Source organism: Lytechinus variegatus, chromosome 3, assembly GCF_018143015.1.
Source record: "Lytechinus variegatus isolate NC3 chromosome 3, Lvar_3.0, whole genome shotgun sequence".
NCBI classification, from domain to species: Eukaryota; Metazoa; Echinodermata; class Echinoidea; order Temnopleuroida; family Toxopneustidae; genus Lytechinus; species Lytechinus variegatus.
The window spans coordinates 10,889,331-10,911,525 of NC_054742.1; the positions used below are offsets into that span (position 1 = coordinate 10,889,331).

Consider the following 22,195-nt stretch of genomic DNA (forward strand, 5'->3'; position numbering starts at 1 on the left):
TATTCATCTCTTCCTCTACCCTCTATCACTGTTTTGTTCCAGATCCTGTTTGATGTTGCCTGCCTCATTAGCTTGAGGTCTTTCTTTGGCCTTACTTACACTAACTTCCCTTTGTGTCTGTCTACTCCTTTTCTTTCATCCCCTTCACTAACCTGATTGGTCATCTCTACTCACTAATGCCCCTTTTGTCTCCATGTTTCTAGTGTTGCTGTAGCTTGTCTGTGGTCTATATTATGGTTGTTCCACTTTTTATGTTTGTCATTTTGCCTCTGACGAAGATTCTGCTGGGAATGAAAGCTTAAGGCCTGGTCACATTTCCCGAGCGTTGTGGAGCGGTCGTGGAGCGGAGAGAAAAAATCATCACCGCTCGCTACCGTTCACCATTTTCGATTTTGATTGTTTTTATTTTTTATTTTTGTTTTCGATTTTTCCCATAATTTTGTGAGTGAAATTCGACCCTCTCTCACTTCCGCTCCACGACCGCTCCAACAACGCTCGGGTGGTGTGACCAGGCCTTTAGGCCCCTTTTGACTATCTGATTTACTCCACTGGCTCTCTTTTTTTAGATAAACAGTTTTCAGCAGCTTCTTTTTGCCACAAATAAAGAAGAAGCATTTTATGTGAATTTTTAAAACTATGCATAAAATTAATTTCGCATAAATTAGCATAAAAATTGTTCTAGTCAAAATTTCAAAATTCTGTGTTGAAGATTGGTGGACCTCATGAAGCTCTACCAGATGGAAGAAAAAAAAAATCAAAATCAGTCAAAAAATAAAAAAGAAGCATTTTATAGGATTTTTTATAATATGCATAAATCAGCATAAAAATTGTTCTAGTCAAAATTTCAAAATTCTGTGTAGAAGATTGGTGAACCTCATGAAGCTCTATCAGATGGAAGAAAAAAAAATAAAAATCATTCAACAAATAAAAAAGAAGAAGCATTTTATGTGAATTTTGAAAAATATGCATTAATTAATTTCGCATAAATGAGCATAAAAATTGTTCTGGTCAAAATTCTGTGTAGAAGATTGGTGAACCCATGAAGCTCTACATGTACCAGATGGAAGAAAAAAATTAAAATCGGTCAACAAATTAAAAAAAATCATTTTTTTGTGAATTTTAAAAAATATGCATAAATTAATTTCTCATAAATTAGCATAAAAATTGTTCTGGTCAAAATTTCAAAATTCTTGGTAGATGTTTGGTGAACCTCATGAAGCTCTACCAGATGGAAGAAAAAAATTCAAAATCGGTCAACAAATAGAGAAGCATTTTTTTTAATTTTGAAAAATGTGCATAAATTAGCATATTTACTAAATTTCAAAATTCTGTGTAGAAGTTTTGGATTCCCCACCTAGTGCTATCATATAAAGCAAACAGATTTGAAATCGGACTTAAAATGGCGAAGTAGTAGCATTTTGAAATTGCGGACGGACGACGGATGCCACGGCATAAGCTCATCTTTCCCTTCGACCAGATGAGCTAAAAACTCAGACATTTCAATGCAACCTCACCCCCCTTGGCTGCCAGACTACATGTATTCATGTAATGTAAGCCTATGTATGCATATTTATTGAACACACTGCTCGTTAAATTATTGTAGTCATACCTACTTAAAGTTTAAAAAGAAGGTAAAATATACTTCCTTATTATCCAAAAATACAGAACAAAACTGGTATCAAATTATTTAGGAGACATCATCTTTCATGACATTAAAAATGTTCATTACCTATTTCTAAAGGGTTTTTTCTGAATCACAATGAACATTTACCGCTTCTTCTGAAGTGGAAAGGAATACCAATTCATTTCATCAACCCATTTTTCTTTCCATCAAGGTAACTTGTTTGTTCATTAGGATTTGACATAGTCAAGACACAAAGAATTTAAAATATGATACTCTTGGTGTAATAGATCCTGACCTTGGTAAATCCAGAGAGTCAAGCTCATTACTCCATGTAATTATAAACTAATCCTAACCTAAATTAAACATACAGAAGCAATATAAGGAAAGTCAATCCCACTTATCATTACAAATATTTTAGTATATGAAGAGGACTTGGCTAGTATAGATCATCCCTATATTAATAATAAGCTGATAGAAGTATAAAAAATTAAGGGCATTTGTACAATAAATGTACATTATAAGAACTGTGTAGAACATTCTAAACATTAATAAAGATGAATATTTTGAATTCCTAGAAATTGTATTCCTTTCAAAGGTTTTTCGTGCTCCATGTAAAATTGATATGAATGTACATGTAGGCTTGGCCGAATACTTGACCCAAATGAGAAAGGTTGTTTTCCTTGGGTTGTTTGGCTTCCAAACCACAACCTGTTCTCCATCAAGTAATAACAACCATGTTTTGGTTTCGTGTTGTGTTCCTTCTGATGCCACTAATGCTTTCGTAATTCAATATCTTGTCTCTTTTCTTTAAATCATAATTCAGAAATATCTAGAATACAAGGGGAAAAAGTATAATGTATATTTAGATTGCATTCTGTATCAGTTTTTGCTTCTGATCCAATGTATATGTAGGGGAAGGCGGGGTAAGTTGTGACACTGTTTGCATTTTGCATTTTAGAATTGATCTGACTAGAAATATTGTAGAAATAAGTACCTTGCCTGTAAATTTGATTCTTGGGAAATATTTTTCACAAAATTATAACTTTCTACCCCCACACTGAAAGTCATCGTGACCTTCCAAAAAAAGGATGTAAAAAATGGCTCAACTTGCCCCATCTGTGGGGTAAGTTGTGCAACTGTCTGATGTAAGTTGAGCCACAAAAACTATGTACTAAATGTATGCGGGAAGATCCAGGATGTAAATTTTTTATTTAAAGTCTTTTCACTTGCTAAATCTCTATAAATACTAACATCATCTAAAAGTAAAAGAACTCTCATGTGAATTTGCTCCTTTCTGCCTGCATCTCAATGGCTTTTTACATTTTTTATTTTTTTATTATACATCAACATAAGAATTACCATGGGTCAACTTGCCCCATGTTAATTTGGCTTAAATTACCCCAGTCCAAACTTATTGCAATATTTTCTTATCCACACATTTCTTAAGCATTCACCATGTAAAAGACTATGTCAAGAATGGGTATCCATACCTGGACTAACAACATTGTTCTTATTTCTATAATATATTTACAGACGTGTGTGGGTAAAAGCACTTATCTATTTTACATCCTTTTTTACTTTTTGCTGAAATTTGTATTTTTCCCTCTAAAAAAGTACCTTTTGTTTCAAAGTTGAAAACAAAGTGGTGGGGTGAAGGGTCATGCAATGGGTCATCAATACATGACACCACCACAATGTCTGAATCATTCATTATTAGACTGGGGGTGGTGGCTCAACTTGCCCCTATGCTCAACTTACCCCGCTTCCCCTACATGTTGCAAACTTTTCTGGTGGCCTTTTTGTTGCATTGAAATTAATAATTACAATTTTATTTCCTGTTTTTCAACTAATAATGCCATTACAAAGGATTCTCACAGAGTGGATGCTACCTTTATAGGGTTTCATTTGGGAAAATGAAATTGTTTGAAGACCTTTTCTTATCAGCGTCCATTCATCAAATTGGCAACATTAGCACTTCCCTATCGTTATGCTTCATTTATAATTTTAAACTTCAGAAACAAAATATTTGGAAGTTAGAAATTTGCTGATTTGTTTGGAGGAAAACATGAAAATACTTACAATGATGTTCTTATTTACAAGAAACATCTACTTAGCATATGCTTAAGCACACACTATCCGAAAGGTACACAAATTTTTTGCATCATCATGCAGTCTCCCTCTACCATCACACACATTCCATTGTATAGCCAATGCCTTATTTCCTCCTGTTGAGACAATGACACTGAGACATGTTGCCATGCAAGGTGAGGGGCCGGTGGGAGTTACACAAGTAGGTGTCTATGGTTATCTAGTAAATAAGAAAATCGTTGTATTTTCATGATTTACCACAATATCCGAAAGACACCTACTTATCATACGCTAAACCAATACAGACTCAGCCATGAGGGGGTATGTCTAAGCAAGTAAGAGCAAAGAACTAGTCAGACTGAGACACAGAGGACACTGCCTTCATCGCTGAGGAGCCTTGCCCGGCTCAGCAGAATGATCGCTTCACCAATCCAAGAACAGACAAGGTCGAGAAATGTATGAGCCTATAGGCCTAGTCGAGTCAACGGGATCAAGGCTAAAAACAAGCCATCCGTTCAGAGAACTCTAAGACCAAAGCATCCTCCCTGAGAGCAGCCGAGTAGTTAACAAAGAACTGCTGGCAATGGATGCACAATTGGGAACTATGCTAGACCAGCATGGATTCAGCCGTGGGGAGGCATGTCTAAGCAAACGTAAGGACGCAAGTACGAGGGAGATGACAACACCGAGGCTGCTGTCTTCAGAGCTAAAATATAACGACATGAAAGAGTTGGCAAAATGCCAAAAAGTGGCCCTCAAAAATTGTCAAGTGGAAAAGAATTGTCACCTTGGAAAAGAGCCCACAATGGCCCGATACTCTTGGAATGGTGGGCCTTCGATCTCTTTATCGGAAGAAACGCATCTGCGCCTGCCAACCTCATCGCTACAACATACTTGTGTGAGGAGCCAAGCGGTATTGAAGCAAACGGAGGGAATGCTTTGCATCTCAGATGCCCCCAGTGAAGGGAGAAGGCATTGAGGGAGGTGGCCTCTATCTCCTTCACACGAGAACAGAACTCCAGCAACTTCTGGTTGAGAGATGTGGCAAACCTCTGGGTGGAGAGACTACTCGGAGGTGGTTACATTGCTACGTTCCCAGAGGGAGTGAGCAAGGGATGTGATCAACCGTACCTTGTCCGAACTAGGCCAGGCTATCTGGCTGAGTCTATCTCCGTGCCCAAGTGGGCGAAAGTTTATCCCGTAAGTTGAGAAAGACAAGAAGAACTGACGCCTCAAGTGGGAGGATGGGGGCCAATTTTTCCATCCAGAAAAGCTCCGGTTGAGTGAAAGTGATGATCACTTTCACGTTGAAAATCATCTTCAGTTAGCCCGAGAGTTAGGGGGTCTCAAAGATCAAGGATAGACAAAGATGTGGATGGTTTGTTACCCTCTCGATCACATCCTCTCCAGTAGTACCGCGAAGTCGCAATGTATTGATGGTGGAGGATGGGGATGGCTGGCGAGGCGACTCGACCTGCGCCGATTGGAGAGGCTTCTTATAATTATAAAGAAGCCATGTAGCACAAAGGACACAGTGAATGCGTCAACCATTACTCATTCCCAGGCTGGGAGGGAGCGGCAGAGACACCCGCCAAAGGACCCCACATTGTATGCAATCTATCAGACTGTTTGGGCTAGGCCAAAGCCCTGGCAGCGGAACGCCCACCTCTGTCCCTGGCTCCTGCCATCAAGGGAATCGTTAGCCAGTGGTCGGGCATGTTATTGACGACCCGATGGGGCGGGTGCCCCAGACTATATCTGAGCAGTCAGTCAGGGGCATACCCATGGGGCACGCTTCTTGGTGGAAAGTGCCTACGGTTGCAAGGCCTCGAGCTGTATAATAAACCTGAACGCCTGTTTGCGGCCAACGGTCTCCTCCATGAGAGGTGTGGCCGCTTCTTCCCCGAAGAGGTGCTTATCCAACTGGGGGACGCCCGGGACAGAGCATTGAATGTCCGCAGGAGGGATATCTAGCTTGAAAAATAGCCGGGGGGGGGCAGAAGAATGTACAAGAGACTGAGGGGAGCATGATTTCTCACATTTTGCCGTCCCAGTGGGAACGGCCGTCAGCAGAAAAGGAACGTAACCCGAATCTGACAAGGTCAGATTAACGTGTGAGCTTGATGGGGTCGAGCTCCTGTGACTAGAAGGCTTGCAGCCCTTTGATGATGCTCACTGAGGGAGACTGAAAAAGCATCGAGCCTAGTCTATGCCAGGAAAAGAGTCCTGCGCTCTTATCCCAGTCTTGTTGCGGGCAAATAGCCGGTGGGTCAGACAGCCCTAAAGGAGTTGCAGTTTTCTCTTCAAGTACAACACTCCGAAAGAAAGTTCAGTTTTCATTGTGGGATCCTTGGCTATCACCTTTTGGGCATGTGGCTCAGCACCACATTTCCACCTGTTCTGGGCATGTGGACGTGACTCCAACATTCCATCCTTTTTCTCTTTGGGCATGATTGCACGGTTCCACCCTTTTGGACGTGTGGAAGGCGACTCTTTTTACTGCAGCATTCCATTCAGAAGGGTACCCCAACCCCAGCGGAAGCCATGGGATCATCAAGGGATGAGTCAGATACACGTAAATCTACTTGGAAAAGTTCTTAATCCTGAAAGACCAAAGGGGGGGGGGAACGCGAGGAAGGGTGGGAGTGGACAAGAAAAGGAAGAAAATTCCACCTACAGCAAGGTAAAGCTAAAAAGCAAAACCTAAGGAGGGATCAGATTCTGTACCAGTAAAAATTATTAATTTCTTTTAATAATTAAGATGAACTAAAGTTGTTAATTAAGCATACAAGGCTTCTTAAATCTAAATCTGAAGACTTAAGAAGACCAAACATGAACTGAAGTCGCTGATTAATTAAGACAAGGTTTCTTAACCCTATCTAGGCCGGGGTATTTTGGGAGTTCATATGGCCAGGGGGGGGCCTCTGAGGCCCCCCCCTAAGATCTCGGCCGTCGACCGCGCGATCGCGCAGAAAATTGGCACGCGGGTTGCCTGGGACATAATCTACAAGATTGTATAGTAATTTATTCCTTGAGAATCGCTATTAAGTGATTATGCTAATTTATGCGTAATTAGTATGCGAAATCTTACTTTTTTCTCTAACTCCCTAAATAAAGCTCCAAATGTACTAATTTTTGTTATAGAAACTCTTTGTGGTGTTCTTAGCAAGTGTACATGAAAAAATCGCGATATCAAATCATTTTCTTATGTATTTTATTGTTTTTTGCAATTTCTTGTGTATTTCTTTGTTTTTTTACCTTTTGTTTTCCATTGTTTTTCCAATGAAATTTGTTGGGGACTCTTCTGTGATCATAAAAAGCATAAACTAAACTAAAACAAGTGGAATGCCTCTGGCCGTCTCACCTGCATCACGCGGTTCAATATAGCAGCAGTGCTGACTTTGAATACTACTCTAACTCGCACAAGATGTTCAGTGATACATGGTTACTCTTATGTCCACTTTTTATGAACTAGACCAATAAACTTACAGAGATATGATAGTTATTCAACAAAAAACCCCAACATGGCCAAAGTTCATTGACCTTACATGACCTTTGACCTTGATCATGTGACCTGAAACTCGCACAGGATGTTCAGTGATACTTGATTACTCTTATGTACAAGTTTCATGAATTAGATCCATAAACTTTCTAAGTTTTGATGGTAATTCAACTGATACACCCAATTCGGCCAAAGTTCATTGACCTTTGACCTTGGTCATGTGACCTGAAATGCGCACAGGATGTTCAGTGATATTTGATTACTCATATGTCCAAGTTTAATGAACTAAACTAATAAACTTTCAAAGTTATGATGGTAATTCAACAGATACCCCCGATTCGGCCAAAGTTCATTGACCCTAAATGACCTTTGACCTTAATCATTAGGCCTGAAACTCGCACAAAATATTCAGTGATGCTTGATTACTATTATGTCCAAGTTTCATGAATCAGATCCATAAACTTTCAAAGTTATGATGGGAATTCAACAGATATCCCCAATTCGGCCAAAGTTCATTGACCCTAAATGACCTTTGACCTTGGTCATGTGACGTGAAACTCATGCAGGATGTTCAGTGATACTTGATTAACCTTATGTCCAAGTTTCATGAACTAGGTCCATATATTTTCTAAGTTATGATGACATTTCAAAAACTTAACCTCAGGTTAAGATTTCAATGTTGATTCCTCCAACATGGTCTAAGTTCATTGACCCTAAATGACCTTTGACCTTGGTCATGTGACATGAAACTTTAATAGGATGTTCAGTAATACTTGATTAACCTTATGGCCAAGTTTCATGAACTAGGTCCATATACTTTCTAAGTTATGATGTCATTTCAAAAACTTAACCTCAGGTTAAGATTTGATGTTGACGCCGCCGCCGCCGTCGCCGTCGCCGTCGGAAAAGCGGCGCCTATAGTCTCACTCTGCTTCGCAGGTGAGACAAAAACTAAAAATAATCATACATTTATGAATTTTGGTTGAAAACACAATTTGCATTGACTTTGCACACAAAATCTCGTTTTTGAGCAATTTTCGGTCTGACATGCACTTACATAATGTTGTGTAATTTCGGAACCACATACCCGGGTGACGCAAAGTTGGTCTCAAAAGTTGCGCAAGACTTGAAAGTAAAAAGTCAGCAAGCGGCACGGTCAAAAAATTTTACGCGGCGAAAATATTGCGCGAGATTAAGAAGACGACCGGCGAGAAAAAAATGTTTATATGATATTAGATGAACTGAAGTTGTTAATTAAGCAAGACGGAATTTCTAAAAACTTCACTCCGAAGAAAAAAGATGAAGAAGACCACCAATGAGAAAAAAACAAAGTTTTTTTTTAATAATTAAGACAAACTGTAGTCGCTAATTAATTAAGAGACAAGGCTCCTTAAACTAGATGCGAAGACAATCTGTATGAAACTTTTTTTATAAATAACTAGGGAAAATGACTTATCGCTAATTCATTAAACAATAGAAGGCTTCCTAATAACAAATGTCTGAAGAAAAGAAAAGTCCATATGTAAGAAAAAAAATTCAAAGACGGCAGAAAAAGTCTGTCTATAAGAAAAAAATTTATAAGACAAGCATTAATCAATCACACAGACTAATGAAATAAATTAATCAATTAAGAGAACAAGAGGCAGCAATTAAACAATACAACAATATTGGATAATCAACCTTCAGAAAAGAAAAAATATGCTAACTCTGTAAGAGAAACTGCAAAAAAAGTTTCAATTCAAAATAAATAATCCGCGACCCAAATCCAACTTCCCCTAACTACATGTAAGGGGGAAATAGGAAGGACGAAAATAAATTCAAGAAAAGACAAGAAACGATTCATGTCTGGCATCGCACAAAACACTACCAATGCAAGGTGAGAAAAGCGTGAAGCCAACGGAGCTAGAAGTCATGAGAGCTCCGCCCGTACAAGCCACGTGAAGCAAAGCAATACAAGCTCAAAAGGAGAAGTCTTAAATTATCCAAAAAAATTCTCGTAAAAATATAAATCAGATGAGTAAGATTGGGAATGTGTAAATAGCAATAAGAGCTATCAAAGTACTCTAAAAGCAAAAGTTTTGGGAGAGCAATTACCTGACAACCAGTCACACTGCGCCGTGAAGCAAAATGGGGAAAATGGCGATTGTAGCTCTATGAGCTCTGTAGTGGGATGCACAGGGAGATGTACATGTATCCCACTTAAAGTAAATTGCCTGTTGGTACTTATTTTGATTCAATAACAAGGTTCCTCTTTATCATTAAACCTACAGTGCGTATTAAAAAAAAGTTTACACTTTGAAAAAGCCCTGGGAATGAAAAAATATACAACATGTGGGTATTTTTTTCACATACAATCTTGGATTTGGGTCTCGTCTATCCAATGAAAGTAAAAGTTTTGACGGAATGTTACACTTGAGTGAGCACTTTCCGTTTTTGTAAAGCTCACAGAAATGCTTGTTTTCACACTGTGTCAAGTGGAAAGGGCGAAAACAAACTTAGCCTGCACAGCATTTCTCATACATTTCCCTTGTAAGTTAAGTCAACTGAAATAAAACGGATACATTCAAGCATCTTGTAACAATTTTGCCACCCAAATTGAAATTTCAACACTTAGTAAGCACAACCTTCACCCTTTTTGTGCCAGCTGGATCTGAGGACATAACTGAATCTGAAAAAAGGTTTACATCAGTCATCTCCAGCATTTTTCACTATGTTTTTATCATTTAAAGTGGGTTTACATTTTATATTTCATTTAATGCTTGTTTCTCCACACTTTCCAAGCTTGACAATGATTAATAAAATGAAAATCAAGCCTTAGCCATTTCATGTAAATCACAGCTCAGTGTAAAGCAAATATCATCTCGATGGCCTCGTTGTGTGGGGCACAATGCACTCTTCGAAGTTTTTTGGGCAAGGAAACAAGTTAAAAAGGTTGGAATTATCTTAAAATCAATTTTACTAGCTAAATTCCATGCGTTCTTCATGATTATGGTCTAGTTTTATTTGAATAACTATTTCAAAGTTCTGCGCAAATCATTTTTCACTAATTTTTCAAAAGTAAGTGGTGCTCACTCAAGCGGAAATATTTTTTGACAGTTATATCGTAATTTGCTTAAATGGATCTGTACCAATGATATAATGTGGAAAAATCTTCAGAATATGACAAATGTATGATTCTACAGGATTTTTTCGAAGTGTAAACTTTTTTTGGATACGCACTGTATAATTGAAACAGTCTTTATTTTAGGACTGGGTCAAACCAGAGGGTCAAATGGTGGCCCACTGAAACTGCCTCTCACAAGTGCAATTTCCTGCAGACTGGTGGATCGACTGATGAAAAAAAAACACAAGAAATTGAGTTCAAAAAGACTTTGCAAAATACTGGCAGTGCTATGAAAATAAGATTAATTACCATGCATGACTTCGCAATATTCTTGCTTTACATATCCAGTAACATTTAAATATCAATATTTTTTACAATTTAACTTGGCGTGATCTTCAATATTTTTTTACAAAGCAGGGTTGTAAGAAAATTATTTTTATGAATAAAAAAAAGTTTTTGTTTTAAAACGTTTTTTCCCCAACAAACGATGCAATTTCATGTAAATCAATTAAACTATACACTGAATACAGTATGATTTAAGCTCTTGATGTATTAAATAACATTTTTGGAGTATAAAGTAAGAGATGACTAATAATTTTTGTTACTAGATTTCCAAAAGAAAAATCATATTTCCCCAAAATTACTAAATCATGAAAATTGAATGCTGAAAAGTAAGTTGACATTTTATAAGTTTATTCCTTATGCATGTGCATGTATATACATGTAGTCTAAGAGTATTTTGAGTGTTGTCAATCTACATGTACATGTAGGGGGTGAGAGGAATTTGCACAATGTAAGAAATTACATAATCTATAGACTATGGGCTTTCACAGCTTGATTTCAGTTAATCAATATGCGTTATTCATTTGAATTATACCAATTTTAGCGCATGAATTTGAGTTTGAGTTTAAATCTATAAAGCCCTTGAACTGAATATTTCTTTGAGAAGTTCTGATCAAAATAATTTTTAAATATTTGACTGGATTTTTAAAAATATATTTCTTATTTAAAGTTTTTTGGTTACTTTTTTTTAATGGAAATTATTGCAATAATTTTCCCATCATTCACAAAAAATATAAATATAGATGAAGAAAAATTTACATTAAATATACATGAAATCCCGTTATTGAGCAATTTGGGGTCCGACATGCACTTGTGTAATATCAGAACCGTATACCCATGAATGCATCCCAAAAATAGTCTGGAACAATACGGCATAGCCCTGTCATGCTTATGGATTTATCATAGAAATTTTTGAGGAGGCCATTACAGTCCCCTGGTATTGTACAGTACTATGCTCGCATGGGTCAGATCAACTCGTTGTTTGAGTTTACACGACCTTTAACCAGGCTTTTTCAAACCAAGTTTCACAGGGGGGGGGCTGAGTGCATCAACATAACCTCTCCTTAAAATCTCAGCTAATAAACACATCACTGGTTATTTACCTTGTTCCGTTCGAAGAAATTCTACGAACCCCCAACTAGGCTTCAATATAAATATTTATAACTGTCCGCAAACACGGACCAATAAGCGACGAGGCTTGAACGTGACGTACATGTAGACTGCGATGATATTTGATTGGTTAAAAAATACAGTTGAGCACCATATAAGGGTTATCTCATGAATGATGCATAATAAAAAGTATGTCACGCATATGATAGCCATATATGCATATTGATGACTTTACCAATGATGATAGGCGCTCGGGCTTCGCCCGTCAGTCTGCTTCGAGTGACCAGTAACTTGCCCACTATAGCCCAGCGCATATCAGATAGGCTAGTGTCAAGGGTGTCACAATGTAGTTTAACCACCGAGCAATGTAAAATTGCATATACGCTGAATTATGCAAATGAGAAGCATGTATTTCAATTATCATTTCCCCAAAATTTGGTGTATTCTTTCAAATACTGGAAAGCATTTTCTGTATTATAGATTCCAAGAAAAAAAACTGAAAATGCAAACCCAGTAGCATATTAAAGATTCTTATCAATAAGTTCACACTACCCCCCCCCCCCCTTGAAAGAGAAAGAGAAAATAGGAAAAACATAGTGACAGAAATAATATATAAAGAAAATTGAATGTTAGGATATACTCTGACTTGGAGAATCACGAACATTGCATATGAAAATGTACATAATACATGGAATACATGTAAGCCTTGAAAGTTGTATAAAATCAAATAAAGTTGGCCTATTGCCGATTCCAGCATTTTATAAAAGATTCCATACAAAGGAAAAAATACACAATCCATATTAGGAATATGATACCATTAGCACAGGGGAATTATGAGTACAGAACTGGAAATATTTGACATACTTGATTCCGATTACATGTAGCCATGAAAGATGTAATAGATGGATAGTTATTTGGGATACACTTTACACTTATTAATAATGCACTTATCATATTATCAAGATCTAAGATATCCATTAACAGATAAAACAACCCTCATTTCATATGCAAGTGAGTGCAAATCTTTATACATCATCATTAGTACTTCAAATCCCCAAAAATTTTCTTTGAAAACCTTATTGGAAATAGCAAAGTGAAATATGACTGAACTTATGAGTACGTGAAAATAATGATTACATAAAGCAGGTAATAGCTATAAAAACAGAAGACTGAAACAGAATTAGAGATAAATTTCTGTAATTTAGTTCAAAATAATATTTTTACTGATTATTTATATTTCAAGGAATTTTTTAATAGATTTAAAATACAAATGGATCAAAAAAATTTACCTGCATCTCCTTCAAATCCAAGCACTTTCCTGTGACCACCATGGCTTAGAACTCGTAATAATGTTTGCGCTGTGAATGCCACTTGGTCCTAAACAAATAAAACAGAACATTAAAAATATATTAAAAAGAAATGTTAAAAAGGGCAAACTACATTTTGCAACCATGCTATACATCAATAAATGTAGGCCTAACTTGAAAGTATTCCTCCTCATAATTAATAACTTTAAAATATAAACTTTCTTGCATGCTATTGCATGATTAACTTTTTTAATATTTGGCATACTGTTGTGATTGCATGACATTAACCCTAAAAAGACTGGGCGTTTTCAAAACCTACATGTACATGTAAGAAGAGGGGGGGGGGGGGTGATTCGCCTCCCTCCTTATGATCTCGGCCATCTATCGCATCAAAAATCGGCATGCACATTGCCCATGGCATAATTCAATGCAATTTGGTTTACAGACAGTGTAAAAACAGTCCAAAGACTGACATATACAAAGTTCACAGAGAATGGAAAAATACATGAAAGGAATATACCTACGAATTAAACAAAAGATCATGAAATAAGAACATATGAGTAAGATTAAGCAATACACTTAACACATCAAAAAGGGAGAATTATGCTATAACAAAATAAGGTGAAAATAGAAGGACAAAAAAAATAAATATGGGATATGTTGATTGATTTCATTGTAAATTGAAAAAAATTATTGTCAAACAGAAGAAATAGATATATGCATGAAAAGAAAATGGTCAACATACATGTCATACAAGTATGTACTTCACATAAGCAGATGGTCCTTAGTAAATTAATTAGCAAACAAGTTCAAGTTAATAATCTACAAAACAGTATGATCGAATTTCTCTAAAAAAAAAAATCATTTCTAATTCATTATGATAATTATGTGTAAGATAACTTCTCTCTAAATGACTAAAAAAGGCCCCTAAAATGCCATTTTTTGTTCACAGATTCTGATCATAAGTATACCATAATAATTTTCTTATGTATTCTATTGTTTTTTTTTTCTTTATTTTTTACTTGTTTTTTTTCAATGGAAATAGTCTGAGACTTTATTCTGACCAATAAGGAGAAATAATGAAACATAAATGAATTTTGGCTAAAACACTTTGCATTGGATTTGTACACAAAATGAGCAATTTTGTGTTTGCATGCCCTTACGAAATGCGTAATTTTTGAAAGTTGCGTAAACTTGAAAGAACAACACAGCAGCAAATTTATCATGAAAAATATTAAGGGGGGCTCAAACTTATTAGCAGATTAATCAACTTTGCATGAAATAAAAAATGATCCACTGTCATTTCCTTTTTCCAAAAGATTGGGCACAATTACACAAGAGTCCCATCATATGTAAAGGCAAATGGGGAACCATATCATTTTAATTGCAAATATTGTACTAATCTCTAAGGCTCATTTTATTTTAAAAAGTTTTGTTGAACATACATGAAAGAGAAAACATAATGGAGCTAAGAAGGATCAACTGGGGAGAAAATAATAAGAGAAAAGAAAATGAAATAATAGTAAAAAAAAAGGAAAATAGTAATACAGGAAAAGTAAGACAAGTATATGGAAAATAATAAATAACAATGTATATTTACAACAGAAGATAGAGAAAAGTAGTGCTGCAAGTCAGGTGGCATGTTCAGGTTCAGTTCGGTTTGGCTGAGTTTTTTACCAAACTTGAGATCAGTTCGGCAATATATGACTAAATAAAGACATTTAAAGAGGATCTTTAGCTCCGAACCATGTACATGTAACATTCGTCATAACCAACGTCTGTCATATACTTGAAACAAAGTTTGTTTTTAAAAAGAATGGTTATACTATTTTCTTTTATTTTCTTTCATAATCAAAAATAGTAAAAGTCCTTTTTATTTTCATTGTTGTGCATTTAAGAAGAATTGTAAGAGAAATTACATATGCTCATTTTTTCTCTAAGGAAGTTTATTTCATAATAAGAACATTCCAGAATGTCTCAGTTAAACTTTGTTAGGCATGCATATTAAAGGACAAGTCCACCCCAACAAAAACTTGATTTGAATAAAAAGAGAAAAATTCAACAAGCATAACACTGAAAATTTCATCAAAATCGGATGTAAAATAAGAAAGTTATAGCATTTTAAAGTTTCGCTTATTTTAAGCAAAACAGTTATATGAACGAGCCAGTTACATCCAAATGAGAGAGTTGATAACATCACTCACTCACTATTTCTTTTGTATTTTATTATATGAAATAGGAAATATTTTTATTTTCTCGCCATTGTCATGTGAAATGAAGTTTCATTCCTCCCTGAACATGTGGAATTCCATTATTTTAACATTTTGTGCTTCAGGCAAGGAGGTCCTAATCGTCAAATTTATAAAAATTGAAATATTGTATAATTCAAACAATAAAAAACAAAAGAAATAGTGAGTGAGTGACATCATGGACTCTCTCATTTGGATGTAACTGGCTCGTTCGTATAACTATTTTGTTGAAAATAAGCGAAACTTTGAAATGTCATAACTTTCTTATTTTACATCCGATTTTGATGAAATTTTCAGCATTGTGCTTGTCTGATTTTTCTCTATTGATTCAAATCAACATTTTTCTGAGGTGGACTTGACCTTTAAATGAGGCACTGCAAATGTCTGGTATTTTTGTACTTTAGGACATTTAACAAGGTGAAAAATAAATTTTACCAATTGATGTTACTTTGTCAGTTATGAGGAAAAATTTATGTCTTGTCTATTTTTTTATTAAAAAAAAACATTTATGACCGATTATAACTACAGTCTGACCTCTCTTATCCGGCCTCCCCTTATCCGGATCTCTATATTATCCGGACGCACACTTGCCGAGATTTTTTTTTTTTATTCAATCTAGTACCGGTACGTGAGGAAATGAGATTTCAATCTAAACTCAATCCTATACGTAAACTCACTTTGATTAAATATATTTCCCAACATAGTCACCCTACACCAAACATATTTTTCATGAAAATATCTCACCCAAATCACCAAAAGAACTTTAGGAATGATAATTTCCGGTAAATTAGGGTGCAGCACAAACATTTCACCACATTTCTCTTTTTGCTTCGCGGGAAAAACAACACATGTCTTGCTAGCTAACTTTCGGCCTCAATACGGACAGCGCCATCTATCATGTTTGAGCCTACAGTCAGTGTAACAATGGCTGACATTGTGAAGCTGCGATACCTGCCGCGATGATCTAATTTTAAAACTTGGTTTCATTGAGTCATTCTCTTTCTTTCGAGGTATGCTCAATGTATACCTCAGTCATTTTAGCAGGTAAATTATCCAAGAGTTTTGGCCATCGATCGATTTGATTTCCATAAAAACAATGCCTATAATTTGCACCGACTCTGCAGTGAATATTGTCTTTACCGTACGCCCACTACAATAGTGTAGCTACCCCTGGTGGCCTGGGGAGGTAGTCGGCAGCGCAGCTGCGTGTTTAATATTGGGTCTCCCAGATCCGGATAAATCCCTTATCCGGATTGGTGCTGGTCCCAACGTGTCCGGATAAGAGAGGTCGGACTGTACCACCGATTACAGCCAGATAAGTATTCATCCACAATTTCATACCGAGTTTAGCTTCATATTTCCTCCCATTTTATGAAGGAAAATAAATATATTAATGTTTATAAAAATTTGAAATTGATAAGAATTGAATCAAAGACGAGGCCAATGCTTTCGTATTAGATTTAAAAACATTTTGTGTGGAATTTTAATTGTGCTTAATCACTAACCAATAAAAATGTTTACTTTATATTTAAACAAGTGGAATGCCTCTGGCAGTCTCGCCTGCATTATGCCATTCAATAGCTCAGTAGAACTGACTATTGAATACCAGTACCGTAAACACAATTCATATCATAATACATTCATTGACCCTAAATGACCTTTGACCTTGGTCAAAGCATTTATGTTCGGTACGGTTCAGTCCGGTTCGGGAGTGCCAAGTTCAGCAAACTTCCGTTCGGTGCGGCAGTTCGGCTGCAGCACTACTAAAAAGATCATCAATATTTGAGTTTACAAATCTGCAAGTTGTGGTCAGCGGAATTAAATTATTAAGATAGGTATAGGTGGCAGTGGTAAAATGTCCAATCCCAAGGCTAAGACATTAATTTTTAAAGAGTGCCTGAGTTTTTTGTCAGACATAGAAAAACACAGTAATCATGACTATAGATTGAGCTAGTTAAAAACTATGGAGGCAACACTGTAATTTTATGGAAAACAACTCCAGGCTTCATTCAAATGCTAAGAATAAGACAGAAGAAATCAGTCATGACAGACTATGGAAAATGAATATACCGATAGGACTGTACGATGAAAGTAGGTGAGGACTGAATTAAATACTTCCACTCAAATAATCCTCATGCTGACAATATGCATGTATGCTCACATTCTTACTTTAAGTTTATCTGATTAACAAATACAGTCACCTCCATGATACAAGTATGGTAGTTATCTACACACACCCATACATGTACCTGATACATTAACAAGGAAAGATTTCCCAGAAATCAATTTTTCATCTTCAATAATACAATCTCGGCATCATTAGTGTCCTGCTTGATATTCAAAAATTTTCATCAAATTTTGTGAGGACCTTTAATGCTTATTTGTAATTGAGATGCTGAGAAAGTTATAAGTATCTTCCGTGTAAAGAGATCTACATGTATAAGTCTCATACAATATTCATGTTGAGAAAAGCTTCAAATATTCATAAGGGCTTATCAGTGATTCCCAAGGATGGTGTATATAAGAATACTAATAGGTAACAACAATAGAAGGAAGAGTCTCCCCCTTTTTACCCTCTCATCCCATCACATGTGCATTAAATCAAATGTGTGTTTCTTCCCTTTTTTCCCCTTTTAATTTTTTGTTCAGATTGCATGTTTATATAAGTTTACGTCTTATATCATTTGATGATTACAACTATAAAGCATTGGTACATTTATAGTAAATCTACCCTCCCTTTTAATTTATATATTTTTTAAGTATCTGTTTGCGTTTGGCCTATTTGCAAAACCTGAAACTAAATTAAACATTACAAAAGTTAAAGCTAAGTCGTAGGAAAGTAAATGTAGTAGGAAAGTTATTGCTCTGTCAATAGGAATAACGATTACATGATTATATGTCATGTTTTACCCTAAAACCGCCAGGGTAGGGGTTGAATCACCCCCCCCCCCCCTCTTGACATTTTCCATGACAATTCTGCTGTGCAAAATTTTTTAACTGCACTGCTCACAGACTTTTCACTTCAAAGTCTTGCGTATCTTTCGAGATCAAACAATGCCTGGGTATGCAGTTGGAAAATTACACAACATAAGTGCAATGTAAGTGCATGTCAGACCCAAAATTGTTCAAAACATGATTTTGCATACAAAGTCAATGTAAATTGAGTTTTCTTAACATATTCATAAAGGTATGATTATTTATACTTTCATCTGTTAAAATAAATTGATTTTAGCATAATTATGCTTCAAAAGGTTTTGCTATGAATCTGGCAAATAAACAAAGAAAGACAAACGGTCGAAAAACATAGGAAATTCATAAAACAATAAAATACATAAGAAATTTGTTTTCAAACCAGTTTTTAATTTGTAATAGTTAGCAATTATACATGTACAAACGATATTTACACAAAAATTAGCATTATATGATATTCTTAGTGAATTAGAGTAAAAAGTATAATTTACACATAAATTAGCATAATTAATCCAAAAAAAAAAAAAATAGAAAATTCAATTGGAGAGCCCTGTAGATAACATCTAACACTGTCATCATGCCAGTTTTCATGGTCTTTCCACAATCAGCAGCCGAGATCTCAACAGGGGGTTGATTCAACCCCACCCCCCCCCCCCCCCCCTCCCAGTGTTCATTAAGAAAGTTGATTTGTATAAATTTGTATGCATGTTTCTTCCCCCCTGGATGTACAGGGTACATAATACACATGCTGCAGTGGGTCAGCTTGACTTTATTCCTTGCTAAACCCATGTTCATTTTGTGCTTCTTTGTTGCACATGTAGATCAAAGCATGTAAATGTAACAAAACATAACTCTTCAAATGTGCAATTTGCAATCTTATTCATGGTACTGTATATTTCTTTGTGAAGAATAGCAACTGCTTAGAACTTTTGAAAAAGCACTGTACATTTCTTTGTGAAGAATAGCAACTGCTCAGAACTTTTGAAAAAGCAATGTGAACATCTAATGGGTCCCTGACAGATTTACTTTTTTTATTTTTATTCAAGTTTTAATATTGCCAGTATTTTTAGTTTTAAACTACCAAATATAGATTAAGGTTTGTCAATCTAACATATGATTATATCTACACAAGATTCCAATTGATTTATGATAACAATATGTCCATTTATAATATAGCGCAGTTACTATGTGCATAACTGCTCTGATACTTGGTATCATATTATCACACCGGCTGTAGCACAGCCGCCATATTAATGCTAAAGCGTTCAGGGAATAAATCTTACCGCCACCCATTCACCTCATCTGAGTCAAGTGCAACACAATGTGGATAAATTTCTTGTCGAAGGAATTTACGCCACGGCTGGGAGTCGAACCCACAACCCTCTGTTTAAAAACTGGATATTAATCCACTCGGTCACAATGCTCCATGCTTTAATATCAAACAAGGATTCCTACATCTCGTTTCATAAAACAAATGTATTATTCTCATTCATGTATAGGTTTGAATTGACAAGACACTCACAGCAGCGCAGTGTGTATCAGGGCCATTCCAAGGACATTTTTCAAAATTTCATATTTGTTTTATTTCAAATCTAGATCAAAATTTTCTCATAACACTCATATAGAAGTTCATAAATACAAAGAGGGATTATAAATAGTAGGCCTGAGTAATGTCAGAACTTCTCGTTCTGGAATCTGCCAGTGTTGCACCAGTCAAAATCCGGGATCCCGTTAAATGAATTCATGAACGGGAAAGTACAAAGAAGTCTTTTTCTGAATATCTTAACATAACTATTGTAAAGGTTTTTGTCAGTCCTACCAAACAATAACCCAGGTTTCTTTGTTACATTTCAGGTGACCACTGAGAAAAAGATGATAAGACAGGGGAAACAATTGCTGATGTTTACGTGGCCATCTTGTTCTCTTTGTTTGTAGCAGTTAAGCTACAAGACACCTCAGCAAGGTTTTTCTACTCATATTTTTCTTGGTCACCTGAAATGTAACAAAGAAACCTGAGTTATAAGTCATTTACAATAGTTATGTTAACATATTCAGAAGAAGAAAATGTTAAACTGTTTGTTATGCATTACATTTTTTTATTGGAATACCAGAACGGAAAAAACAAAACTGGAACCTGCAAACATCGGACGGATTCCAGTATTCCATCCATTCCAACCCAGGCCTAATAATTAGCTGAATTTTTTACACATCTCCTTACAGAACCCAAACTCATTATACAAATTTGAGACTAAATTAAGAAAATTTGGAACAACCTATCATGCATCATTAAAGTGATGGTCCGGGCTGAAAATACTTACATGTATATCTTAATACATAGAGTAGAATTAACTGAGCAATATGCCAAAAATTTCATCAAAATCGGATAACAAGTAATAAAGTTATTGAAGTTTTCATACTTGTGTGAATAATATGTCTCACTTATAATGAAATAAGTTGCAGCAATAAGTATCTAATGCACTAAATCAGTTGCCAATCCAATTTTTCTAGTTCTTGGAGAAAAAAATTTGAATAAACCTAATTTCACATAATAAAATACAAAAGAACAAGTGGATATGTGACATCATCAGCCCACCTAATGAATATTCATGACGATTTTTTTCACAAAATATTGCTGAATTTTAGAATTCAATAACTTTATTTGTTATTCGATTTTGATGAAATTTTCGGTATTTTGCTCAGTGAATTCTACTTTATTTATTAAGCTATACATACTTTCAGCCCGGACCATCCCTTTAATGAGAAAAAAAATTGAATTCATCTTAGGAAAAGGTAATACTTTTACCGTAGACTTGAATAGATCAACGGAAGAACATTCTCAATATTACCGGAAAAGTATGTTCCATAATTGAGGGAATGCATATTAAAATACTCTTTGCCTATATGATATGGTGCTTACATATTAAGTGGGGGGGATGAACGAATTTCTACAACTTCAACGTAGCTGCTTAATTGTTAGGTTAAGGAATGAGGTAGCCTCTTGTCAAGGCCCTGACGGCTGCTTTCCGAGCGAACATGGCGAAGCAAGGGAGAGAACGAAGTAGAGCGCCGCGAGACAGGGCCTCTTGACATCTGTGCCAAATTTCACTGACTTTTTGTTTTACTGTTTTTACCAATTCACCGACCAAAAACTGGTCCATGAAAATCATCCAATGACAGCGCGAGCTGCTATAACTTCATACTGAATATTCATGAGCTCATCTTGAATGGCAACCTGTGGATTCTTGGCGAAGAGTGATGACGAAATATCAAAGAGCATTGAGTATACATGTACCTCTAAAATGCTGAATATTGACCGATTTGCAAGTCGATAAAATTAACTCTGCACTGAAAGGACGAGATGTCTTTGTAAATCTACCCACAGGATATGGAAAAAATGTAATATTTCATGCGATTCCACCTGTCGATCCAGGGCATCGATTATCGATCTCCGCTGTGCAGTGAAGCTAGAGTGGAGTTGCTTCCCCTTGACTCGAGTCTGGCCAGCGGCTGAGCAGTATCTCCCGGGAAGTTTTGGGGCGGTGATGGGTCTGTTACGGCCAGTAGTAGTAGTAGTAGTACCACTACTTGGAGCATTTTGCTGGTTATATCCCCTTTAGTGTCCCGCAATTAAATGAATCCCCTGCAGAATAGTGGACTACTATGTAGTATTCCGAACCAAAGACGAAACAGCTCTGACATTTCATTGGTTTACTCGGTGACCGGTAATATCATGACTCATGTATATTCATTAGGAATATGTAATTCAGTTCAGATGTCAAGAGGCCCTGGCTCGTGCCAGGCCTAATTCGCTTCACGAATTAAGGAAATCCCTCGCATCGCTCGGAAAGCAGCCGCCAGGGCCTCGGCAAGAGGCTAGGAAAGAGGGGCCAATTTATGCTG

The 22,195-nt window shown here is 36.1% G+C and overlaps 1 protein-coding gene across 1 annotated transcript in view; it reads right to left on the reverse strand.

The window, feature by feature from the left end:
- The window catches only part of LOC121410200 (interleukin enhancer-binding factor 2-like), a 73,411-nt gene that overhangs the window by 13,489 nt on the left and 37,727 nt on the right, over positions 1-22,195 (reverse strand). The window contains exon 11 of the mRNA XM_041602127.1: positions 13,059-13,146. Within this exon, the coding sequence (XP_041458061.1) occupies positions 13,059-13,146 (88 nt within the window). The remainder of the gene's footprint in view (positions 1-13,058; positions 13,147-22,195) is intronic.